This window comes from Dipodomys merriami, unplaced genomic scaffold (genome assembly GCF_024711535.1).
Source record: "Dipodomys merriami isolate MVZ:Mamm:240054 unplaced genomic scaffold, mDipMer1.0.p SCAF_90, whole genome shotgun sequence".
Classification (NCBI taxonomy): Eukaryota; Metazoa; Chordata; class Mammalia; order Rodentia; family Heteromyidae; genus Dipodomys; species Dipodomys merriami.
In genome coordinates, this window is record NW_027206513.1 from 558426 (window position 1) to 584813 (window position 26388).

The 26388-nt window shown below is 43.5% G+C and overlaps 1 protein-coding gene across 1 annotated transcript in view; it reads left to right on the top strand.

Moving 5' to 3' along the window:
* The window catches only part of Stard7 (StAR related lipid transfer domain containing 7), a 31172-nt gene extending 22881 nt beyond the window's left edge, over positions 1-8291 (top strand). The window contains exons 7-8 of the mRNA XM_070013261.1: positions 2574-2658; positions 6514-8291. Of these exons, the coding sequence (XP_069869362.1) occupies positions 2574-2658; positions 6514-6698 (270 nt within the window). The 3' untranslated portion in view covers positions 6699-8291. The remainder of the gene's footprint in view (positions 1-2573; positions 2659-6513) is intronic.
* Positions 8292-26388: the final 18097 nt, after the last annotated feature.

Genomic DNA, 26388 nt, shown 5'->3' on the forward strand with positions numbered 1-26388 from the left:
ATATAGTTCCAGGCTAGCCCAAATATCCAAGTCTGCACAAACATCTAGCAAAAAGGCCTGAGGTGTTACGAGCATCTGTGAACAAGCAAGCCAAATCAATGGAACTAGAGTAGTGGCTCAAGTCTATAGTCCCAGCACTATAAAGGCTGAGGTCCAAGCCAACTCGGACTCTTGCCTTTGAACTGTGATCCTCAGATCTTAGCCTCCTGGGTAGCTAGGATTTCAGGTGTGAGTCACCGGTGCCTGTCCAGTCTCTGAGCTTTTTTGCTCAAGGCTAGTGCTCTGCCATTTGAGCCACAGCTCTACTTCTGGCTTTTTTGATAGTTAATTGGAGATAATAAGTCTCACAGATTTTCTTGCCTAGGTTAGCTTCAAACTGAGATCCTCAGGGTTGGGAAGGTGGCTCAGTGGTAGAGCGCTTGCCTTGCATGCATGAGGCCTTGGGTTCGATTCCTCAGCACCACATAAGCAAAAAGAAAAAAAGCCAGAAGTGGCGCTGTGGCTCAAGTGGTAGAGCGCTAGCCTTGAGCTGAAGAGCTGAGGGACAGCACCCAGGCCCAGAGTTCAGGCCCCACGACTGGACCCCTCCCCCCCCCCCCCCCAAAAAAATGAGATCCTCAGATCTCAGCCTCCTGTGTAGTGAATATTATAGGTGTGAGCTACTGCTGCCCGGCTATATGTCATGTCCATTATCTTTCTCTGTGCTATAGAAGTCAATTTCCAGCAATCCCAACCTAAATAGCTGTTAGTTTGCTTTAGGCTGAAACACACAATAGTCCCAGAATAACAATAGCAGCAGGACCACCAATAATATGAGTGGTGAAAATTTGTATGCCTTTTTATTTTTTTGGGTGCTACTGAGGATTGAACCCAGGGTGTCACACAGCTAAGTAAACGTCACTGAACTGCTCTCTGAGCTGCTGTGCCCTTTTGTCCTCAGGATAGGCAGTATGTACGAAATATTGAGTTTTAAAGTCATTTGAAATAGGTCTTTGTAGATTTTCCTACCAACTCAATTAAAATTAGGTTCTTTACTTTTCCTTTAAATTTTAAAAAATAGACACTTAAAGTAACCATATGTATTTACAGGCATGCTGTGACATTTCCATATATGTATATAATGTGTAATGGTCAGAGTGGGAATACTTGGTTGTCTGTCACCTCAGACATTTACCATTTCTTTGTGATTAAAATATGCAGTCTTCTCTGCTAGCTATTTTGAAATATACAACTAACTTGTCAACTGCTCTATAATGTTCCACTTGCACAACTGTACTAATTAACCACTCTTTCTCTCTCCTTTCTTAGTCCATGAATACTTTATTTTTCACTTTGGATTTAAATTATTAGTTAAATTGTATTAATTAAGTTATTATATAAATCCAGAGTTTTATTAAGTTATGAAAAATACCTGAGGGCTTCTAAAGTCAAGTCTATAAATAAGGAATATTGAGAGTAGTTTAGTTTATCCTTGTTTCTTCCACCCAGTTTCCTTCCTTCTTCCTGCATGTGACCATTGTTTACTTTTTTGGCTCCTTCTGATAATATAAGCCCGGGGATGGGAATACAGGTCTCTTGACTTCCCAGCCCAAGTGTTTTCTGGGCAGAATGATTTAAAGTATTTGACTTCTGTTAACCTCATTCTGTGTGAACAGCCTTTGTTATGGCTTCTACTATTTTTCCTGTTTTACAGCCTTTATCTCTCCTTCTGGGGCACCTTTTTATCCTAGTAACTAGATGCTTCCAAAGGCAAGAGCTGGAGCAAATTTCTCCACAGCACCTAACTCAGTGATACACATGTACATATAGCAGACATTCAAACATATGTTGGGTAAATATAAACAGTTCTATTTATGGAGAGAATAAAAGATGGAGTTCTGCCACTTCTAGTTGTGACAAAAAATAAAGCAAACAAAAAAATCATTAACATCTTTAAGGTGGACTTAGGCATGGTGGCATACATATTTGTGGTCTCAATACTCAAGAGGCTGAGGCAGGAGGATTATAAACTTACAGCTAGCCTGGTCTAAAATTGAGACTCATCCCAAACACTCCCTCCTCCCCACAAAATGGAAATGACAATGATGTAGTAAGAATATACAGCTATAAGAGAAAAAGACAGGGGTAATATGGTATAATTCATATGTACCTCTTTTTCCAGTAATATGCATCTGTCATGTTTCTGGCCAAAAGATTTAATAGAGACTGAGCACCCCAAGATTTTATTGGGAACTGATCATATAACATCCTCTCTTCTTTGTATTTACTAAGATTTTAGACTCTGAAAAGGAAAACCTATGCTCAGTAGAAGTCACGTGATTTGTATTGCCTGGGTACTAGAAGCTAGCCTGTCAGTTGATTGTTGACTGGGAACACTCAGAGCCAAGTAGGCTAAAGCTCAAGGACTGTGAATAGCAGTGTCAGGCCTTCAGGGTGAACTTTTTTTGCACAGGGTGAAACAAATGATATTCCCTGCTCCAGAGTCTGTCATGGTTAGTCCATGGCACTGATATAGAGGTTGGTGTAGGTAATTCAAGTGTCCTCATCTTTATTGTTTTTTTTTTTCCCCCCAGAATGGCTTTGACTACTTGTTGACATACAGTGACAATCCCCAGACTGTGTTTCCTCGCTATTGTGTTAGTTGGATGGTTTCCAGCGGTGAGTAGGACACTTGGAACTTGGGTTGAACATTTTGTTTTTCTTTGTTTTCTTAATGCCAACAGAAGTATTAGTGTCTTAATGGAATGCTGCTATGGAAATTTAGCATCCTTCCTAGTTCATTCTTAACTCCAGGTGGATTTAAAGAGATGAGGATTACAGGGGTCCAAAAAGGAACTGTTGCCTAGAGAAAAGTTATAAAAACATTGGCTTCGAAGTTTTCAATATAGACTGTATATATTAATGTGTCTAAAAGTTTTGCTTGGTAGAGAAGTGCTGAGCATGTTGGGACATATTTGAAATTATAGCACTTTGTAGGTTGAAATAGTTCCAGGCTAGTCAAGGAGACCCAGTAAGACCCTTTCTCAAAATAGGTAAGAAAAGAAGAGTTGTAAGCCTTATGTCTAGCCTGAGGGGCAGTCAAAGCATATGTGTTTACATGTCATAACTAACCACATTTTTCCTTTCTATTTTCTTGTCTTTGAAACATCCTTATGTGGTTTTCTTTATTTTTGTTCTCTGTATTTTCTTTCTTTTTTTTGGGGGGGGGGCAGTCCGGTCATGGGGCCTGAACTCTGGGCCTGGGTGCTGTCCCTCAGCTCTTCAGCTCAAGGCTAGCGCTCTACCACTTGAGCCACAGCACCACTTCTGGCTTTTTTCTTTTTGCTTATGTGGTGCTGAGGAATCGAACCCAGGGCCTCATGCCTGCAAGGCAAGCGCTCTACCACTGAGCCACCTTCCCAGCCCCTGGTTCTCTGTATTTTCTCCTTCCTTCCCTTCCTCCCTCTCTCTCTCTCTCTCGCTCTCTCTCTCTCTTCCCCTCCCTCCCTCCTTCCCTCCCTCCCTCCTTCCCTCCCTCCCTCCCTCCCTCCCTCCCTCCCTCCCTCCCTCTCTCTCTCTCTCTCTCTCTCTCTCTCTCTCTCTCTCTCTCTCTCTCTCCCTCTCTCTCTCTTGTCCTGGGCTTTGAACTCTGGGCCTGGGTGCTGCCCCTGAAATCCTTTCACTCAAGACTAGCACTCTAACCACTTGAGCCACAGTGCCACTTGCAGCTTTTTCTATGTAGTTTATTGGAGATAAGAGTCATACAGACTTTCCTGCCCGAGCTGGCTTTGCACTGTGATCCTCAGGTCTCAGCCTCCTGAGTTGCTAGGATTACAGATAGGAGCCATCAGCACCTGGCTTTTGTATTTTCTTAGACCTAAAGGGAAGAATGGAGAGATTAGATTTTTATTGTCTTTTTAAAACTAGTACTGAGATTTGAACTCGGGGCCTCAGGCTTTACTAGGCTGTGTACTCTTACCATTTGAGTCATGCCTCCAGCCCAGCTTTTTGCTGTTTATTTTTGGAGATAGAGTCTTGCAGACTTTTCTGCCTGGCCTAGTCCTCCAAATCTCTGTTCCCTGAGTAACTAAATACAAGTATGAGCCACTGGTACCTGATTGGAGATAATATTTTTGTTTGACATTTACCTAATTAAGTTGGCAGCTATTTGGCTTTGCTCTTGATTATTGTTTTTTGGGAGTACTGGAGTTTGAACTCAGGACTTTGTACTTGTTAGGAACAGACACTCTACTGCTTGAGCCATCTTTCCATAGTACTCCTTCTTTTTCTGTGCCACTACTGAGACTTGAACTCTGGCTCACACTCTCCTGCCCTTTTTTTTTTTTTTTTTTTTTTGGTCGTGGGCTTGAACTCTGGGCTTGGGCGCTGTCCCTGCACTCTTCAGCTCTACTGCTTGAGCCACAGCACCACTTCCGGTTTTCTAGTGGCTTATTGGGGATAAGAGTCTCACCGACTTTCCTGCCTGGCCTAGCTTTGAACCTCAATCCTTAGATCTCAGCCTCCTGAGTAGCTAGGATTATAAGCGTGAGCAACCAGTGCCCGGCCGGACTGATCTTCCTATTCAAGCTTCTTGTGTAACTAGGATGACAGGCCACCATGTTGAGAAGGAATCTCTTAAACCTTTTGCCCTGCTGACCTTAAACCATTATCCTCCAATCTCAGCCTCCCAAATAGCTAGGATTTAAGTGTAAGCTGCTGGCAACTGGCTTATTTTAGGATTTTTGAAGTTTATTGAGGTTATATCCCCATATCATTCAAGTCACTCATTGTAAGTATGCTTAAATTCAGTAGCTTTTCTGTGTCCATTACTACCATCAATTTTAGAACATTTTCATCATTCCCAGAAGAAACTCTGTTTTTGTTTTTTTTTTTGGGTCCGGTCGTGGGGCCTGAACTCTGGGCCTGGGCACTGTCCCTCAGCTCTTCAACTCAAGGCCAGCACTCTACCACTTGAGCCACAGTGCCACTTCTGGCTTTTTCTGCTTATGTGGTGCTGAGGAATCGAACCCAGGGCCTCATGCATGCAAGGCAACCACTCTACCACTGAGCCACCTTCCCAGCCTGTTTTTTTTTTTTTTTTTTTTTTTTTTTTTTGGTTAGTCGTGGGGCTTGAATTCAGGGCCTGGAGCTATTCCTAAGGTCTTTTGCTCAAGGCTAGCACTCTACCACTTTAAGTCACAGTACCACTTGCAGTTTTTGTTGGTTTATTGGAGATAAGAGTCTCACAGACTTTCCTGTCCAGGCTCTATTTGAACCACAATCCTTAGATTTCAGGCATGACCTACTGTCGCTTGATAGTCTTTTTACATTTTATTAACATAAATTTATTGTACAAAGAGGTTTCATTATAATATTGACAATATACATATTTAATGTACTTTAATCAAATTCATTTGTTTTTATTTTTGTGCTGGTACTTTGGGCTAGTACTACAGGCCAGGAGCCTATTCCTCAGCTGTGCTGTACACTTGAGCCACAGCTGTTCCTCCGGCTTTTTGGTGGTTAATTGGAGATAAGAGTCTCATAACCTTTCCTGTCTGGGCTGGATTCAAACGGAGATCTTCAGATCTCAGCCTTTTAAGTAGCTAGGATTACAAGTGTAAGCCACCAGCACTGAAGGTCAATCCATTTATATTTATTCCTCTTCTTCATTCCTCATTTTACTATTTCTGATGGATTTCATTATGCTATTTTCTTTTTTGTGTATGTGATGGTTCCTGGCCTTGAACTCAGGGCCAAGAGTTGTGCTCTCATTGGCTTGTTTGCTCATAGATGGTGTTCTACCATTTGAACCATACATCCATATAGCATTTTGCTTGTTGAGATAGCATACATCCGTAATAGTAATGCCAGTAATAGTATCCATACATCTGTATAGCATTTTGCTTGTTTTCTGCTGGGCTGGCTTTAAACCTCCATCCTTCAAGCTTCAGCCTTTTTTTTTTGGTCTGGTCGTGGGGCCTGAACTCTGGGCCTGGGCACTGACCCTCAGCTCTTTAGCTCAAAGCTAGTACTCTACCACTTGAGCCACAGCACCACTTCTGGCTTTTTTCTTTTTTCTTATGTGGTGCTGAGGAATCGAACCCAGGGCCTCAGGCATGCAAGGCAAGTGCTCTACCACTGAGCCACCTTCCCTGCCCGAAGCTTCAGCCTTTTGAGTAGCTAAGATTATAGGCATGAGCCATTGGTGTCCTGCTCATTATACTGTTTTCATACATATACATAATCTGCTACTCAAAGGAGGGTGGTAGAAGTGTGTACTGATAAATGATTATTTTTCAATCTTTTTGGGATTTAAGCGGCCTAATCAGTATCAAAGGATCAGCAATCACAGATAGTTTGCGCAACCCATATATGTGGATACAATTTGGGAGGCAGTTGTCACACCAAGGTCATTCAGGCTGTTGTCTTCATAAGGAAGAACAGGTTTCCCATGATCAGAAGACAGCCTTTCCTTGTTGAGCCTGCCATTGTTTGTATGTCGGCTTAACTGGATTCTCCATCTCCTTACAGGCATGCCAGATTTCCTGGAGAAGCTTCACACAGCCACTCTGAAAGCCAAGAACATGGAGATCAAAGTGAAGGACTACATCGCGGCTAAGCCTCTAGAAATGAACAGTGAGGCCAAGGCCACTTCCCAGTCCTCTGAGCGGAAGACTGAGGGTAGTCATAGCCCTGCTCAGATTGAATATGCCTGAAAGACTTTGGGATAAGGATAGACAGACACTTCTAACCCTGTCTCAGTCCCTTATCACTGCTACAGAACGGGGACAAGCCACATGTATTAGAAGGCGTCTGCTGTAACCACCAATGCAGGATAATTCACTAACTGGAGTCTTGATCTTATTCAGAGCCCTTATTGCTCTCTAGCAAACAGAGAAGGCAGCATTGTGGAGACATTGTCAAATTCTCAGGCTAACCATTTTGAGATTCAGTGTTTCTCCGAGCTAGTCTGGAACAAACCTTTCACCTCAGGCCAGAAGGGGATGATTTCCATCTGCTTCTTCCAAGTAGTTTCCTTGCTGACATTCCATATCTTACCATTGGTTGTGCAGTGCTTGGATTTCCTTCCATTCTGCAAGTCACCTGGAAGGTGTGGTTGGCTGGTCATTTCTTATGAGGGGGTCACTGGGAGTACTCTTGGTAACAGGTCTAGTGTGAATGGGTGTGAATGATACTTGGCCATGTTAAGTGCCTTGTCCTCACCTTTTATCCTTAGGGACATGAAGTTTTTACCAAGAAATTTCTCCTCTTGCAGAATACCACCCCACTCAAAGCTATATTCTTTGGATCATTGCTTCTTTGCCAGCCTTAGCCATTTGCCAAGAACACTAGAAATGAGCCCTTTTAGACAATAGCTTTCTGTATCACTAGTTCCTTGGTCAGGGTCAGTGAAATGCACACAAAAAAAATCGCATTTAATTTTTTAATATTTCTATTAAAAAGGCCTTGGGGGAATTGAGCACTTTCTCGCCAAAGTTATTCTGATTAGAAAATACATTGTTTTGGTTCAGGCATTTTCCCAGCTACTGAATTGACTTGTCCTCAGAAGGCTAAATGCAAGAGAAATGTAGGCTGCACCCCTCCTCAGAGCTTTCAGAACTGTAGGCAAGCTGTGTGGATGAACAGATGCAGTCATGCCTCAAACTCAGTACAGTGGGAATGTGGTTTCTTCCTTTAAAAAGATTTTCCTTCCCTCTTCAGAACTGAAACAAAAGCAGGCCACACTGTTGGGATGGTACCAGATGGTACTGCTTGGCCTCACTAGTTTTCCTTGTAGTCATGCACAGTCTTTTGGGAGAATGGGGGATCAAATTTTAAATCCTCCTCCTTTTTTTCTGGAGTTTCTTCTTTTTTTCCTGCTTGCTATCCTGTTGTGGTGTTGAAAGGAATCTAAACCTGAGACTAATTAAACACCTCCTTGACCTTCTAGTTGTTTATTCACTTATGTGCCAAGGAAACAACGAAAGCCCCAATGTTTCGTCTCTTCTCGGAGTTGTTTTGCAGAGCAGAGTTGCATTGAGCAGTCTGGCATCTTTTTATCACCATTTCTCTCCCCTAGGACCTGACAGAAACCAGAGAAAATTCTCTGGGCCATGTGTGAACTTAGCGCCTGTGGTTGTGAACAGTTGTGTGTGTGAGAGTCTACACCGGTGCTAAGTGGTTGTGGCTGCCTCATCTTCTGACTTACAGTAATTGGATTCTGTACAGTTATGTCATTGTAATGATTTTGCTCTTAACTGTGATCTTTTTATCAAATGTGTGAATAAATACATAAAGATTGGTACAAAGGAGTTTTTGCCTGTGGACAAATGGTAGTGGGAAGATCTTGTGTGTTGGGCTTACCATTTCATCCTGAGTAAAGTTGAAAGGAGCACTACTTGAGTTGCCTTGGGGAAAAACCTCTTTTGGCAGATTATGGCTGACATATAAAGCTGGCCACTTTTTTCATGACTAGGCCCTTTCCAAATGATCATCTTGACAACTGTAAATAAACCTCTTATTTCAGTATCTTGGTCTACTAACTCATACATAACCTTGGTTGAGAAAATGGTAGTGCTTTGCAGTAGTAAAATCCAGGGGGGTCTTGGGCAGGAACCAGGTTTCAGTAGAGACCTTGGTTGAAAAGGGCAATCCAGGTTCTTTGGCAGAAAAGCCTGGTGGAAGGTGAGTTGGCTTACAGGGAGTTAGTTCTGTCAGAACCCAAATTTGTTCTAGAGGATTAAGAGCACAGCATGAGTTTGGGCTTTGTATATAATTGTGCCCATAGGAAACACAAGGTGACCAGACAAGCATGTCTGGTGGAATTGTATAGGCATACATGCCTATACAATACACTCTTGATTTTAAAGTGCATAGCTTTCCCTTACTCCAGCGGACTTGTCACAGTTTGCAAGCCCTAGCCCTCCAGTGATCACCTGAAAGGAAAATAACATTTGGTATTATTGGGCTTTGGACTCAGGGTCTTGTTCAAATGATTGTGTGTGTGTGTGCTGGTCATGGGGCTTGAACTCAGGACCTGAGTGCTGTCTCTGAGCTTTTTTGCTCAAGGCTAGCATTCTACCACTTGAGCCACAGCTCAAGTAGTTCATTGGAAAAGACCTCATGAACTTGCCTGCCTGGGCTGGCTTCAAACTGTAATCCTCAGTTCTCAGCCTCCTGAGTGAGCCACATCCAGCTCATTCTTGTTAAGTTTTATGTGTCTTACTCTTCCCCCACTTCCACTCAGTATAATGACCGGTTGATATTTTCCTCTTTTAGTAGTTGAGTGCTGTTTCCTGAGTGAAACTACAATGTCATTTTTCTCCTGAAAACTTAAGGATGTATACCACTCCCAATGACACATGGATTATTATGGAGATGGGATGGTGCTATTCTTGGGGACATCTTGAAATAATATTCTGAAAATATGTTGAAGTCTATTCAGCTTGGTCTGGGACAGAAGTCTAAAAATTCCCATAATGGCCAGACATGGGTGGTACATGTCTGTAATCCTAGGTATTCAGGAAGCTGAGCTATGAGGATTATGGTTCAAAGCTAGTCCAGTCAGGAAAGCCCCTGAGTAACTCCAATTAACCAACAAAAAGGCAGAAATGGAGCTGTGGTCTAAGTGGCAGAGTACCAGCCTTACGCAGAAAATGCTAACGGACAGCACCTATGCCTCATCCCCCCCCCCCCCCCCCGCTTGCCATTTTCATAATGAAAATATTCTTCATGAAATGACATCTATAATTTCTAATACATTTAAAAGTCTTAAAAATTGATAGGGTGTAGATGAAAGTAATCTTAAATGTAGGAAGTAATTTCAGCAATGCACAAACAACTTGGGCTGCTCATGGTCTCATCTCCTTTTATAACCTTATAGCTAGCTGTGATCTGCAAATGTACTTAGGCATTAAAAAAATAGATAACTAACAAATGACCAAATTTACCATCTACTTTGTGTGTGTGTAGATAACTAACAAATGATCAAATTTACCATCTACTTTGTGTGTGTGTGTGTGTGTGTGTGTGTGTGTGTGTGTGTGTGTGTGTGTGTGTGTGTGTGTGTGTGTGTGTGTGTGTGTGTGTGTGTGTGTGTGTGTGTGTGTGTGTGTGTGTGTGTGTGAGTCAGTCATGGGCTTGAACTCTGGGCTTGGGCACTGTCCCTCAGCCCTTCAGCTCAAGGTGAGCTCTACTGCTTGAGCCACAGTGCCACTTCTGGTTTTTTAGTGGTTTACTGGAGATAAGAGTCTCATGGACTTTCCTGCCCAGGGCTGGCTTTGAACCGTGATTCTCAGATCTCAGCCTCCTGAGTAGCTAGGATTACAGGCATGAGCCACCAGCGCCCAGCTTTTATCACCTACTTTTATCTTTACATTTTATATATTAAGGCTCACAGTATGCAATCCCAGGCTGGCCTTAAACTTGTTACCCTTCTGCTTCTACCATCAGAGTACCTGGATTACAGGTGATTCCCTTCCTTTCCTCCCTTCCTCCCTTCCCTTTTTGTCAGTCATGGGGCTTGAACTCTGGGCCTGGGCGCTGTCCCTCAGCTTCTGCTCAAGGTGAGCACTTACCACTTGAGCCGCAGTGCCACTTCTGGTTTTCTGGTGGTTCTTTGGAGATAGGAGTCTCATGGACTTTCCTGTCCAGGCTGGCTTTGAACCGTGATTCTCAGATTTTAGCCTCCTGAGTAGCTAGGATTATAGGTTGGCACCTGGCTGGCTGGCTGGCTTGCTTCCTTCCTTGCTTCCTTCCTTGCTTCCTTGCTTCCTTGCATCCTTGCTTCCTTCCTTCCTCCCCCCCTCCTCTCTTTCTCTCTCCCTTTCTTTTGAACTCAGCACTTCTTGCATCAAAAAGCCTTGTTATGCTGGGTGCTGGTGGTTCATGATTGTAATCCTAGCTACTTAGGAGGCTGAAATATGAGAATCATGGATCAAAGCCAGCTTGGACAGGAAAGTCCATGAGATACTTATCTCCAATTCACCACCAGAAAATCAAAAGGAGAACTACGGCTCAAAATGAGAGAGCACTAGCCTTGAGCAGAAAAACTCATGGATAGCACTTAGGCCCTGAATTCAAACCCCATGACCAAAAAAAGAAAAAAAGCCTTATAAGCTGTCTTCCTTCCAAATTAACTACCAATAGTTGATAGCCTTATTGATAATGTAATTGATCAACACTCTATGCTTATATGGTGAACTGTGAGATAAGTTAAATTTTTCACACTAATATTGGAGGGACCCACCACTTAGTGGAAGGGCTAGTGTTACAAGGTGGAACACTGGAGATCATTACAGTGGCATTCTGGGTGGCTTCCATGTGTATGACTTCATTTTATCCCATTGTGATTTAACCTATATCTTGTTTTTGTTTTTGTTGGTCGTGGGGCCTGAACTCTGGGCCTGGGCACTGTCCTTCCGCTCTTCAGCTCAAGGCTAGCACTCTACCACTTGAGCTGCAGCACCACTTCTGGCTCTTTCTGCTTATATGGTGCTGAGGAATCAAACCCAGGGCCTCGTTCATGCAAGGCAAGTGCTCTACCACTGAGCCACCTTCCCAGCCCTAACCTGTAACTTTACATTTATATTTCTCTTCACTGCAAATGGTGTCATGGTTTGTAGTGTTTGTGTGAATAAGCTTTGATAATTTTTTACTTTTTTTTTCTTTTTTGGGTCCAGTCGTGGGGCCTGAACTCTGGGCCTGGGTGCTGTCCCTCAGCTCTTCACCTCAAGGCTAGTGCTCTACCACTTGAGCCACAGTGCCACTTCCAGCTTTTTTTCTTTTTTCTTATGTGGTGCTGAGGGATTGAACCCAGGGCCTCATACATACAAGGCAAGCGCTCTACCACTGAGCCACCTTCCCAGCCAATCTTTTTTTTTAAATCGGTCGTGGGGCCTGAACCCTGGGCCTGGACGCTGTCCCTCAGCTCTTCGCTTCCCAACCAGTTTTTAACTTTATTTTTCCCTTGGTGCCACAACCAGAGCTTGAGCTCTAGGCCTTACACTTTTACTCAGTTTTCTTGTTCACAGTTGGCACTCTACTTACTTGAGCTTCATCTCCCAACTGGTATTTTGCTGGTTATTTGGAGATGGAGTCTTGGAGGTCTTTTCTCCCTACTCTGACTTTGAATGACAGTCCTCCAGATATCTCAGCCTCTGGAGTAGCTAGGATTATGGATTTGACAAACTAGCACCTGGCAGTTTTAACTTTTTATAGTAGATTTGTGTATCTTTTATGGTAATGAATGATAAGATTTTACATATATTGTACATCTATGACACCTTTTCTCATGTTTCTAGCCAATAAAATTCATCTGCAAATTTCTTTTCAAATTGTTATATATCTCAAAAAAAAATTCACATATAAGAGGACCCACACAGTTCAAACCAATGTTGCTCACTTACAGCATGCTGAGGCATAGTGCTCAATATATTTTAACCATCTTATTTTCTCCTTATTATTTTTCTGTATATATTGTAGTCTGTGAATTATTTTCCTGAGTCCAGGGTTGTACCCCATCTGGTCTGGAAGGGAGAGACCATGCTGCCTTGCCCATGGCCTGTGTGCTGTTGCTGCTTCACTAGGCCTGCTGCCCTTCTGTCTCCATGGGCTGTATTCCACCAGCAGTTGGAGCAATAGGAGAAGAGGATATCCTCTCCCTTAGAGGATGCTCCCCAGAATGCTTTCCTCTTCTGTCTACAGCCTCATGGCCAGAATTTAGAAGACCAAATCCAGCTTGCTAGGAAGTAGAGTCAATATTTTGAACAGCCACTCACCAGTTCAAATTCAGAGGTAACTGCTGGGAAAGGAGGGGAGAATGAATAAGATCAATTTAAATGCATTTCTTCAAAGGACTGAGTGCTTCTGTTCAAAGGAGCAAAAGTGCCAGTAGATACTTAATTTTCAGTAGCTATTCTCTCTCTCTTCCTCCTTCCTCCCCCCACACCCTCCTGTCCAGGAATCCTAGGTGCTATCCCTGAACTTCTCTTGCTCTAGACTAGCATTCTACCACTTGAGCCACAGTTCCACTTCTAGCTTTTTGGTAGTTTATTGGAGATAAGAGTCTCACAGACTTTCCTGCCCAGGCTGGCTTTGAACAGGGATCTTCAGATCTCAGCCTCCTGAATAGCTAAGATTACACTTATGAGCCACTGGCACCGACTTCAGTAGCTATTCTTGAAATCAGGAGATTTCAATAGATAATGTAGAATTCAGTTGGTATTTTAGAATTTTACTTGGCATCCACATCAAGCTAGTAGCTCTGAACTGGGTGAGGCTTCACACTCCATCTTTGAAAATCCTGAAGATCTTCAACTAGCTGTAGCTTATGGTGCCCCTTCCATCCTTCAGGACTTAAGGTGGTTCTCTGAGGACGCTGAAGGTAGTGTCTGGAATAGATCTCAGGCCTACCTTTTTGTTTTTGCTTTGTGCTGTCTCTATCCTTGTGTGTGTGTGTGTGTTTCTTTCTTATCCTCCTGCTTCTAAGTATCTTATGTCCTAGATGCTATAGGCTACTTGGGTTGCTCTTGGAGTAAAGGAATTTTCATTGAAACAATGAAGAGGAGACGAGGGGAAGAATGCAGTGAAGAATCCAGTGTATATCCTACAAGATAAGGAAGACTGAGGGAAGGGGTGGATAGGGGAGGGATGGGTGAGAATGTTGAAAGGGTGACATTGATCAAGATATATTCATAAGCTGCTTTGTTAGGTGACAACTCTTTTATACAATTACCTAGGGATTATAATAATTAAAAAGTACTAGTGCTAAACACACTTCCAGTTCCCCTATATAAGTGACTAGTTGCCTGGTCTGTGCTTCCACGTCTAGAGGTCAAGACTCACTTGAAAAGTATGGGTTACAGGAGAGGAAGAAACAGCACTATTTTTGGACTTAATGTTCTCTTTTAAAATGTCACCATTTTCCCTTTACATCAGAAGATAGAGAAGTACCCCACTATGTAGAAGTCTCGGGATAAAGTCCTCAAGTGATTGTGGAGTGGTCAGCCCTGTGCCTCCTTCCTATGTTCCAGGAGCTGACCCTCAGTTTTGGGTACTCACAAATTCCATCATGTCAGTGACTAGAATTGTACGGTCACTGGTGACTCACTGGGCCTAGCCAGGCTTCCAACAGAAAGATACATTACTGCTTTAAGAAATTTAGAGCCAGGTGCTGGTGGTTCATGCCTATAAGCTTATAATCATAGCTATTCAGGAGTCTGAGATCTGAGGATCATGATTCAAAGCTAGCCTGGGCAGAAAAATTCGTAAGACTCTTCAATTCACCAAAAAGTAGACTGACAGCTTTGAGAAAAAAGCTCAGGGGCCAGGCACTAGTGTTTCACACCTATAATTCTAGTTATTTAGGAGGCTGATATCTGAGGATAGCAGTTCAAAGCCAACCCAGGCAGAAAAGTCCCTGTGAGACTCTTCTCTCCAATTAACCACTCAAAAACTGGGGGTGAAGTTGTGGCTCAAAGTGTGCTAACCTTGAGCAAAAGAGCTCAGGGACAATGCCTAGGCCCTGAGTTCAAGACCCATGACCAACAAAAATAAAGACCTGGGGGACAGAGTCCAGGTACTGAGTTCAAGTCCCAGTACTGGTACACAGAAGAGAAATCCAGGGGCTGGGAAGGTGGCTCAGTGGTAGAGTGCTTGCCTTGCATGCATGAGGCCCAGGGTTGGATTCCTCAGCACCACATAAGCAGAAAAAGCCAGAAGTGGCACTGTGGCTCAGGTGGTAGAGTGCTAGTCTTGATCTGAGGAGCTGAGGGACAGCACCAGGCCCAAAGTTCAGGCCCGGACCAATAACAACAAAAAAAAGAAAAAAAACTCAGGCCAGCAGCATGAATCAGGCCTACGTAGGCTGATCAGAGTCACCTCCATGGCTCTGTGTCAAGGGTTGTAATGCAGTCGAGTGATCATGCAGTTGAGTAGGCATCAACTGTCTGTCCCCCGTTAACCACCCTCAGAGATCAGTGGCAAGCTGGGAAGCCACGTAGACATTTTAGATGTTCTTTGCTTGTGCTTGGGGCTATTGAGGGTTTTTCCCTGTGTCTGTGTATGCTTCTTCCTTTGCGTTTCTTGAGAGAGGGCTGAACCCACTATGTGAACAAATATAGACATGTATTTGTTTATGAAACTACTGGTTTTTTGTTTTGTTTTTGACAATCTTGGGGCTTAAAGCTAGCACTCTGCCACAGTGCCACAGTGCCACTTCTGGCTTTGTTGTTGTTGTTTATGTGGTACTAAGGGATCAAACCCAGGGTTTCATGCATGCTAGGCAAGCATTCTACCACTAAGCCACATTCCCAGCCCAAGTACTGGGTTTTGAACCCTGGACTAGCTGGGCAGATACTCTGCCATTTGAGCCACTCCACCAGCCTGCAAATGTAGTATTATAATGGAAAGTACTTTAGATAATACAAGTGCAGATCTTTGATTTCATAAATGAGAGCTGCAGGTTGGCTGCAAGCCTTGTGATTTTCAAAGACCAGATGGATAAAATTATTTTAATTGAGTTACACTATATTTTCTGTCATTCCTTTTGTGTTGTTATTGTTATATATTAGAGAGTTTAGTATTCTCCCAATCATACAGCTCTCCTCAGGTCTGGCTGTGCTCAGAGACTCGGTCCACAGGGATTTTCAATGTGTTTTTCATTTCACAGTGTAACCTCTTGACAAAGACCTTGAGAAAAATCTTTCAAATTTGTAATTTACATGCTGGAAACACTCCCAACTACCCCAAAAGAGCACCGTAGGTATGGGGTATGTTGTTTCGATAATCAGCTAACAAAGCACTGAGATGAAGTGGCATAAAGATAATGTCTCACAGTTTTGGAGTGGTCAAGGTTGGTTCTCCTAGCTCCAGGTTTGTGCTGCCAATATTTGGCACTTTGGTGCTGTGGGTGCCTTAGTCTCTGCCTTCATGTTGTCTGGGTGTGTGCCTTGTTCAAATTTACCCTTTTTATAAAGACATTGGTTTTACTGTGTTAGGCCTCACTGCTCCAGTAAGATTCATTTTAATTATATCTGGCCAGGTGCTAGTGGTTCATGCCTGTAATCCTAGCTATTCTGGAGGCTGAGATCTGAGGATCTCAGGTCAAAGCCAGCCTGGGCAGGAAAGTCCATGAGACTCTTATCTTCAATAAACCACCAGAAAACCGGAAGTGGTACGGTGGTTCAAGTGGTAGAGTGCTAGCCTTGAGCTGAAGAGCTCAGGGACAGTGCTCAGGACCAGAGTTCAAGCCCCACGACTGACCAAAAAAATTAATATATATGTATATACATATACATATATATATATATATATATATATATATGCACCCATACTCTAGATAAGGTCACATTCTGAGATACTGGAATAAGATGTCCAAAGTGAATTTTGGCAGGAAACACAGTTCAACCTATAACATTGAGAAATGTGCAAAGAATGTGCTAGAACCCTGGGTTTGATACCCAGTACTGCAAGTAGCTAATAATGCGGCTAATAAGGACTAAATAGTCTAGTCCTAGCTTAAAAAGAAAAAAAAAACAAAAAAACAATGACTCTTCAAAATAAATGTCTGGAGATTGCTGCTCTGGACCAAGGGTCCAAGAAGACTTCTTAGCCTAGTTATCTGTCCTGTAGCTCCAATGTAGAGCAGCAGGGGGCAGAAATGTGTCACCTGCTGGGAACCTTGTCTCTTCCCTGCCTGCTGTAAGCTCATAAAAATCAGAATCTCTTTGATACCACCATCCCTCAAATTTTTGATTTGCATCAAGTTCTATGAATAAATGACAGGAAGTGGGTCAGACGACCACAGCCTGTGTGGGTGTGTAGAATTGGTTAGTGGCAAGAAGGGTTTGTACTTAGGGGCCACTAGGAGATTTACAGAGTTCCTCAAGGTGATTAAGGTATGCTCATGGGGAAGGGAGACAGGTGACCAAAGAGAGCTAGTCACAAACTTTGGTTTGCTGCTCTCTTCTGTCTCCTCCTGGAAGCTGGTTGAATTTCCCATCTAGGAGGGTGGGTCTGCCTTTGATCCACTGGAGCTGGTGGCTAAAGGGCAAAGCCGGTTGTTCCCAATGGCCATTCATTTTTGATTCATGCTTGCTTGCTGTGGTGTAGTGCCTCAAAGAAGACAAGTTGAGGCGACAGCAAGGGTTTTCTTTCTGAGTCTGATGACTTTCAAAAGAAATGATGATGAACTGGGAGACCTGACCAGCTCAGCAACTGGGACCAATGGAGCCTCAGTTTCATGGGTGAGAATACAGTGGAACCACCTTTTCCCACTAATAAGCAGCCTCCAGCATACTTAAGCCTGTGTTGTGCTGGTTCATCCTTGAGAGTTCTCTTGACCTCCTTTGGATCATTGCCTTCATATCCTTTGTTTCCCACAATGATAATTAAGTGATTTATAAAGGCAGAGTACTGTTGTTTCATACTTTAATCCTAGCTACTGAGGAAGCTGAGATCTGAGGATTGGGCAGGAAAGTCTGTGATCTCCAGTGAATTACTCAGAAAAAGCCAGAAGTGGCTCTGTGGCTCAAGTGGTAGAGCACTAGCCTTGAGCAAAAAGAAGTTCAAGGTCTGAGTTCAAGCCCCAAAACTGGCATTAAAAAATAGAAATAAAAAGCAGTGCACTTATAGACAGAGGCACAACTCTAGATCACCCTCTTACTTCATCTTCCCCATACCCTCCTACTCACTCATCCTCCCAGAGTAGTTAGTTACAGCTAATTGGCCACTCTTAGCATTTGCATTGTTAGTACTATGGAAATGTTACAGACAAGACAGACTATATGACTACTTTGTTGTGCAACTTTTCATTATCCTAGAATGAGACCTTAGCTTTCATTTGTTTGAGTTTATGTTTTTGTCACAAATTCAACTCCACCCTCCTGACTAGCTGGAATCCTCACTCTTCAGAGGCAGCAGGTATAAAAATCCCACCTGTAGAGGTGGTCTAGACAGATGGCAATGCTTAGAGCCAACTGAGGGATGTGGAGGGCTTCTAACCAGGACTCTTCTACTACCTATCATGTGTTCTTTGGTTCTCCCAGCTTTGTGAGATACACAGTCCTCCCTCCCTCCCTCCCTCTCTAAATCTTTCTCCCTCTCTCCCTCTCTAAATCTTTCTCCCTCTCTCCCTCTCTTCTCTTCTCTCTCTCTCTCTCTCTCTCTCTCTCTCTCTCTCTCTCTCTCTCTCTCTCTCTCTCTCTCTCTCTCTCTCTCTCTCTCTGTGTGTGCCCTAGATGTTGTCCCTGAGCATTTTTTCCCAAGGCTAGCACTATGACTTGAGTCAACCCTCCACTTCTGGCCTTTTTTTTTTTTAACTGGTTATTAGAGATGAGTCTCCTGGACTTTCCTGCCTGGGCTGGCTTCAGACTGTGATAGTGGCTCATTATTATAATCCTAACTACTCAGGAGGCAGAGATCCGAGGATCATTGTTTGGAGCCAGGCCTGGCAGATAAATTTGAGAGACTGTCTCCAATTAATCACCAAAAAGCTGGAATGGGAATGGGCAGAGTGGATCATGCCTGTAATCCTAGCTATTCAGGAAGCTAAGATCAGAGGATTCTGGTTCAGAGCCAGTCCAGGCAAGAAATTCTGTGAAACCCTTATCTCCAATTAACTACCTAAAAGCTGGAAATAGAACTGTGGCTCAAAGTGTGCTAGCCTTGAGCATAAAAGGTCAGGGACAGTACCCAGGCCCTGAGTTCAATCCATAGGACTCACAAACACACAAAGCTGGAAGTGGAGGCTTGGCTCAAGTGGTGGAGAGCTATCTTTGTGAAAAAGCCAAGCAAGAATACAAGACTGAGTTCAAGCTTCAATATTGGCATAGTTACACATATGTAAACAAATACAATTGAGATATTATGTATGACAAACTTGTATTTTTAAAGTATATATTCAGTGATTTTTTTTTTTTTTGGCCAGTCATGGGACTTGAACTCAGGGCCTGGTTACTGTCCCTAAGCTCTTTTGCTTAAGGCTAGTACTCTACCACTTCAAGTCACAGTGCCACTTCTGGTTTTCTGGTGGTTTTGTGGAGATGAGCATCTCATGGATTTTCCTGCCTGGGCTGGCTTTGAACTGTAATCTTGAGATCTCACCCTACTGAGTAGCTGGGATTACAGGTGTGAGCCACCAGCACTCAGCTTCAGTAATTTTTTTAAAAGCATAATGTTACACAACCATTAGCATTGATGCTGAAAAACTTAACACCTGGATCAGGTCTTTTGTCTCTGTGGTTTCAAGAATGATTCTATGGATACTGAGGGAGAAGTAAATTGGCAAAGATTCATTGAGGAAGATGATAAGTAGAGCTTCTGTTAGACAGATGGTTCCCAGGGGAGGGTACTGCCCAGGGTATATTGTTCAGGAGTTAATAAGTATCTCAGGATCACTGTACAACGTATGGACCATACCAGTTCCCCAGACCCTATGAGAGGCTCCATTCAGCCTACACGAGCTCTCCATGCAATGTTTATCCCCTCTGATTGAGTGCCCATCCTGGTCCACACCTCTGGCGTGTCTTCCATGGGGCCATGGGCTATGACATACAATGCCCAGGGGCACACATTCAAGATGATGATGGTGATATGATACCCTGGGGTCTTCATGTGCATGCCACTGTTTAAGGCCATTGTGAGAGATGCAGAACCTCTTTGGGAGGGGGCCTTTGCCCTGATTGCCTATCCAGGCTCTCTTTCTGTTGTCACCATTATTGAATTCCAAAGCATCTTCATTACTTCAGAAATCCCTGGACCCATTAGCTTAATGTTTGTGTTTTTTTTTTGTTGTTGTTCATTTGTTTTTTGTCAGTAGTGGGGCTTGAACTCTGGGCCTGTGTGCTGTCTCTCAGCTCTTCTGCTCAAGGTGAGCGCTTTATCACTTGAGCCACAACGCCACTTCCTAGCTTAATGTTTTCAAGGTTTATCTATGTTGTAGGATATGTAAATACTTTATTCCTTTTTTCATCAGTAATATTTTACTGCGTAGATATAATACATTTTTATGTATTAGTTATTGAGCATTTCTATTTCCATTTTTACTACTATGAATAATATCATTCTGAACATTTCATGTACATTTTTTTGTTGTTGTTTGTCATGGGGCTTGAACTCTGGGCCTGGGCGCTGTCCCTGAGCTCTTGAGCTCGAGGCAAGCGCTCTACCACTTGTGCCACAGTGCCACTTCCAGTTTTCTGGTCGTTAATTAGACATAAGAGTTTCAAATGCACCCCAAGATAAGGACACAAATGGTTTTTTCTTTCTTGCTATCATTTCTAATGTACTTATAAGGTACCACGTGATTTTTTTGTTGCTTTGTATGTCTCTCCCTCCTGTTTTCACTGTATTTGATGTTGGTATAATTTGTGGAGGGGAAGGGAAAAAACAAATTATTTAAATAGGGATACAGGTTGACCCATTGCAACAACGAGATGTACAAGACACTATGTTGAAAAACAAACTTTACAATTTAGGGGAGGGCTGTAGTTGTGGAGATGGGAGGGAAGGGATGGTAGGGGAAAAACAAAGGAGGAGGCAACAATGCTTGATAAGAAATGTACTCATTACCTTGCTCATGTGATTGTAACCCCTCTGTACAGTATTTTCATAATAAAAAGCTTACTAAAAAAAAAAAAAAGAGTTTCACGGCCTTTCCTGCCTGGGCTGGCTTTGAACCTCTATCCTCAGATCTCAGCCTCCTGAGTAGGATTACAGGTGTGAACCACTAGCTCACTAGCCTGACTCATGTACACTTATTTTTAACAAATTCTGGAACTTGAACTCGGGACCTCTCACTCTTACTTGGCTTTTTCCACTCATAGCTGGTGCTCTATCATTGAGCTACACTTCCAACCTAGCTGTTTGCTGGTTAATTGGAGAGAGAGTCTTGTGGACTTCTCTGCTCAGGCTGGCGTTGAACATGATCCTCCTGGTTTCAGCCTCCTGAGTAGGATTGCAGGCGTGGAGCCTTCCAGATAAGGCTGTCCACCTGTACATCTGCTTGGAGGATACAAGAGCCTCCCTTTAATGTAGTATGAAGAGTTTGAGCCTGAAAGCCCATTGATGTATTTGATTCCCTCAGCTCAGAACCAGCATTTCACTGGTAGAATTACTCACATGGTTTTGCCCAAGGCCAAGAGAGCTGAGGAGGCCAGGCTGCTGCGTACCTGGCAGAGAGCAGGGCTGGCAACATCACCTCCAGTCAGCCCCACGGCAGGAGGCACACTGCTGTGCTTCCAAGCCTCCCCCTGGAAGACAGGGGACTAGCCCTGGGAGAGTGGCCTGTATCTCTGAGAGGGGCTGGGCAAATCTGTTAATAAGGAGAAAGGGAAAAGGAGATAGGGTTGGTCCCTTCTGCTGCCTGAGGGGCAGTAAGGTTTTGCCAGACTTGTGGTGCTAACAGCAGGACCCTTTTCCTATGGGTGCCCTGATTTCTGGTTCATACTGCCTGCCCTTGGGGTTCCCCTGGGTAGCCAAGGAAGGCCTCAGTTCACTTAAGGCCCTGCCTGAGCTCTCATGGCATGAGAGTTAACACTGAATCATGGACCTTGAACCTGACCACTGCCATGCTCGTCTACCTTAGCTGTGGCCTATAAAGGGGCCGCTCCAAGTGACCACATTGTAGACTATCTCCTCAAGAGAGCAGACTCCAGGGCCAATCTCTTAAGCTACCAGGGAGCAAAAATCAAGTGGCTCATGGCCTGCCCTCTGTCCCAGGAAAGGTCATGTGGGAACCCAGGAGGCAGGGTGAGGGCTCAGGGTTTGGGGCCCAGCCGTGTTAAAGGTGTGGAAACAGGATGTGAGCAAAGAGGGGGCTGTGAGAAGCAAGGTGTTCTGAGTATGGAAAAAGCCCCTGGGCTGCGTGGGAGTCATATCCTGCGGCCCACAGGCCTTCCTCCCTCTCCCTGGCTCCCTACCCCCTCTGCCTGGCTAGGGTGGAGATGAGAAAAGGAGGACAGGATGTGGCCTGAGAGATGGAATTCAGTCTTTTGCGTGTGCGTGAGCTTGTCCTGGGGTTGAGCTGAGTGCTGTCCCTTGGCTTTTTTGCTTGAGGCTGATGTTCCACTGCTTGAGCTCTACTTCTGGGGCTTTTTATTTGGGCTGGTTAATTGGGGATAAGAATCTCATGGACTTTCTTGCTTGGGCTGGTTTGCAACCTTGATCCTCAGATTTCAGCCTCATAGCTGGTACTCAAGGGCTAAATGGGAAATGGAGGAACAGGGCTAGTAGGTCATAGGTTGCCCATCCACCAATATTGATGGAGGCCTGCCCTGGCCAGACCTGAGCTCAGGGCAGGCTACTTGACTGCTACTTCCCAATTTCAGGGAGGTCCAGTATTGCATGGATGTGGTATGAGGCCTGTGGAGGCCAGAAGTGAGCCTACGCTTGATTCAGCTTGGGTAATATGGAAGGCTTTCTGCAGGAAAATGAGGCCTAAGGTGAGGCTCAGAGGACCAGTATGTTAACAGGGTGTAAACAGAACAGGTGAAGCCAGAACAGGGGACTGAGTGGTCACTGGACTGTGGTATGCTCTGTGCCTTTCTAGCCAGAGCCCACATCTCTGGCCTGCTCAGAGCCTGTCCTGTTGTTCCTCCTCTTCTCACCATGCTTCTTCCTCTAGTAGGCTTCTCCCCCAAGTCTTACTTTGTGGAAAGACTTACTTCTTCCTACTGAAAACAGAGGGGTTGCTCATAGGGGCTTAGCATGGCTCCATATACCATCAACCAACTACTTGGTGAGTCAATGCTTTTTCCTCCGAGAGCACTTTCATTCTAAAGGATGAAGAACTTCCTTTTGTTTATTTTTATTGACATGACATCATATGTATGACATTATTTTGAACATATGTTTTTTCCTACTCTTTTTCTCCTTTCTTGTTTGATCCTCCCCTACCCCCACATAACCTCCATCTGACATACTTACCTGTTTCGTTTTTTCTTTATTGCTTGCCTCTTCCTACCTCATTCGAATCTAACCACCAGAACAGGGATTTTGTCATTTGTTTACCCTAAGGTTTCCAGTACCTACCCAAAGGGCCTGACCCTCATTGTTGAACGATAGATGCGTGAATGAAATGTCAACTTTTAATCTTTTGTCTTTAACTAATTTATTCATTTATTGGTGCACGTCCTGGGACTTAAACTCAAGGCCTGGGCACTGTCTCTTAGCTTTTTCACTCAAGGATGGCACTCTATCATGTCTACTTCCAGATTTTTGCTGGTTAATTGAAAATAAGTGTTTCACCGAATTTTTGTTTTTGCCTAGGCTGATTTGAATCTCAGATAGCAATCTTGAATTATAAAAAAAACTCTGAGTAGCTAGGATTGTGAGCCATGAACACCTGGCTTCATGCTATATAAATTTGAGATGCCATATTTAACAGTTACTATGTTTTTGTACTTTCTTCCTCCCCCTCCCTCCCTCTTCCTCCTCCTCCTCCTCTTCTTCTTTGTTTGGTGGTAGGGCTTGAACTCAGGGCCTTGAGCTTTTCTGCTTAAGTCTACCACTCTACCACTTTGAGCCACCAGCACCATTTCCAGTTTTCTGGTGATTAATTGGAGATTGTTTTCTGTGGTTAATTGGAGATAATAATCTCACAGACTTTCCTGCCCAGGATGGCTTTGAACTGCGATCCTCAGATCTCACCCTCCTGAGTAGCTTGGATTATAGGAGTGAGCCACCAGAGCCTGGCCTGCTTTTGTACTTTCCAGTTGGTTTCATTGTCCATTTGTCTATTTCCATGCCACAATTACACTTTAAAAGTCACTAGACTTTTAGAATTTATTTTTATATCAAATGGGACATATTTCCCCACTCTTTGTCATCTACTTTCAAACATTTCCTTGCTATTTTTTGTTCATGTTCTCTTTCAGACGATATCAAAACCAGCCTGTCAATCCCTGTCAATCCAGCTGTAGTTTATATTTATTATTTATTTATTATTTATTTTTTTATTTTATTTTGTCAGTCCTGGGGCCTGAACTCTGGGCCTGGGTGCTGTCCCTCAGCTCTTCAGCTCAAGGCTGGCACTCTACCACTTGAGCCACAGCACCACTTCTGGCTTTTTTCTGCTTGTGTGGTGCTAAGGAATCGAACCCAGGGCCTCATGTATGCGAGACAAGCACTCTACCTCTGAGCCATCTTCCCAGCCCCTGTAGGTTATATTTTTAAATGTTCCTACCAGGGTCATGTGTTACAGGTTTGTTTCCCAGAGTGGTGCTACTAGGAGATGGCAGTGCCTTTTATGAGTGGAGTGTAATAGGTGGTCTTCAGGTCATTGAGGGTATGCTCTTAAAGGGGCCCTAGCCTGTTCTTCTTCCTCACTTTCACTTCCTGGCCATGACACTAGTAGGTTTGCTTCTCCATGTGCTCCCCACACAGGCCCAAACATAGTAGGCCAACTGATCATGGACTGTGACCTTCAAAACTGTAAATAGAAACAAGCTTCATGGTTCAAAGTCAGCCCAAAAGAAAAGTCTGAAAGATTTCATCTCCAAAATACTAGCAAAGAGCAGGGCTGGCGGCATTGCTCAAGTGATGGAGCACCAGCTGAACAAGCAAGCAAAGCACGCACAAAGTCTCGAGTTTAAACTCCAGTTCAGAATATAAAACAACAAACCAACAAACACTTGCTGTTTTGACTGGGGTGCTATATATTGAAAGGTTAAGTCCCATAGGATGTACATCTTTATAAGGTCAAATACTCCTGTTGTTGGACATGATATAATTATTCATATAGCTCTGTAGTAGTGTGCAGTTACGTTGTATGCTGTCTTAATATAGGTCCCACACATTCTTTTTAGGCTTATCTTCACTATCTTTTAGTTTATATTACTATTGTATCAAAATGTTTTTCCATTGCAATTTTTCTGGTGTGTATAAAAGCATTCATTTTGGTATGATTTTTCAAAAATTTTCTATTAAGTGATTACATAAATTTCACCAAATTCACAGTATTGTGGAATAGTGATACTTAAAGTCACAAACACATTTTAACCTTCATAAGGCAAATTGTCATTATCTTGGTCTATAACGTTTGTGAATCCTATAAGCTTTGACAATACAACTATTTCTTCTGTGTTGGGTGATATGTAGATTTCTTTCCTTTTGCTTAGTGTAAGCTGTTCCCTCTTTCCCTCTCATTCCCTCCATCCCATTGCTGCCCTTGAGTTGCTTAGCTCATTTTCATCATTGTCCAGTGCAGCTGATGGGCCCCTCTGTTGTATATTTTCCCCTGCTTCTCTCCAATTCTGTGACCTTCTCCTAGCTTCCCTCAGATGTGCATATATATATATATATATATATATACACACACACACACACACATACATATATATATACACACATACATATATATATACACACACACATTTTAGTATGATTTTTGTATATGGTTACTTTTCTGACTTCTCGCATGAGTCTTAATGCATGTTAGGTAGTTGTATAATCTCCAAATAATGGTGGTTTATTCTTTTTCTCTATCTCTCTTAGCCCATGAAAGGTGGGTGTCCCCAACACTGGCAGGCTTGCTAGTCCTGTTCCTCCTTCAAGAACGCTCTAGACCTTCATCCTTTAGCATGATGTTTGTTGGACTTAAGTCTTCTATTTTTTTTTCTAGTGTCCTAAGGACTTCTGCTTTCCTGTGAGCTTCATGAGCATTCGCATTATGTGACCGCTTGTTTGCTACGGTGGAGACTGGAATTTGGCTGGGCACAGGATGACAAAGCCTTCCTTACAGTTAGGTGTGGCCAGGTGACTGTGTTCTGGACATTGGGGTATAAAGGGAAGTGACGGTATACCTTCCTGGAAGTGCTCTTAAAGGGAGGTTCCCCTTTCCCCTTTCTGCTGACTGGAATATCAATGTGGAAAGCAGGAGCTAGAACAGACAGCTTGGACTATGAGGTGACCTTGGAGATGGAGACCATACATGACAGAGCTGCAGGATGGAAGGACCCGAGGGTTTCTGGAGATTTTTGGAAGTAAGCCTCCATGGCAATCTTGGGCTCCTGCATCCCTATTTAAACCTAAATCCCTGCTCTGTCCTCCAGATCAATGGTCTGCCTACCCCCTGGGTGCCACTGAAGGGGTTTGCTGTGGTTTGGGTGGTCTCCAAAAGTCCATGTGTTGAAATCTTTAATTCCCTAGTGCAGCAGTATTGAGCGATAAAGTTTATGGGAGGTGTTGGGTCATGGGATGGGACCCTTGTGAACAGATAGATGCCTCTCTTATGGGGAGGGTTAGCTGTCATAGGGGTTCAGCCCCCACCTTCCTTTTCTATATACCTTCTTGCTCTTCTCATTTCTGCCATGTGTGAAAGCAACATAAAGCCCTCACTGGTGCCATGCTCTTGAAATTCTCAGTATCCAGCCCCATGTGCCAAAATAACGTATATTCTTTTTAAAT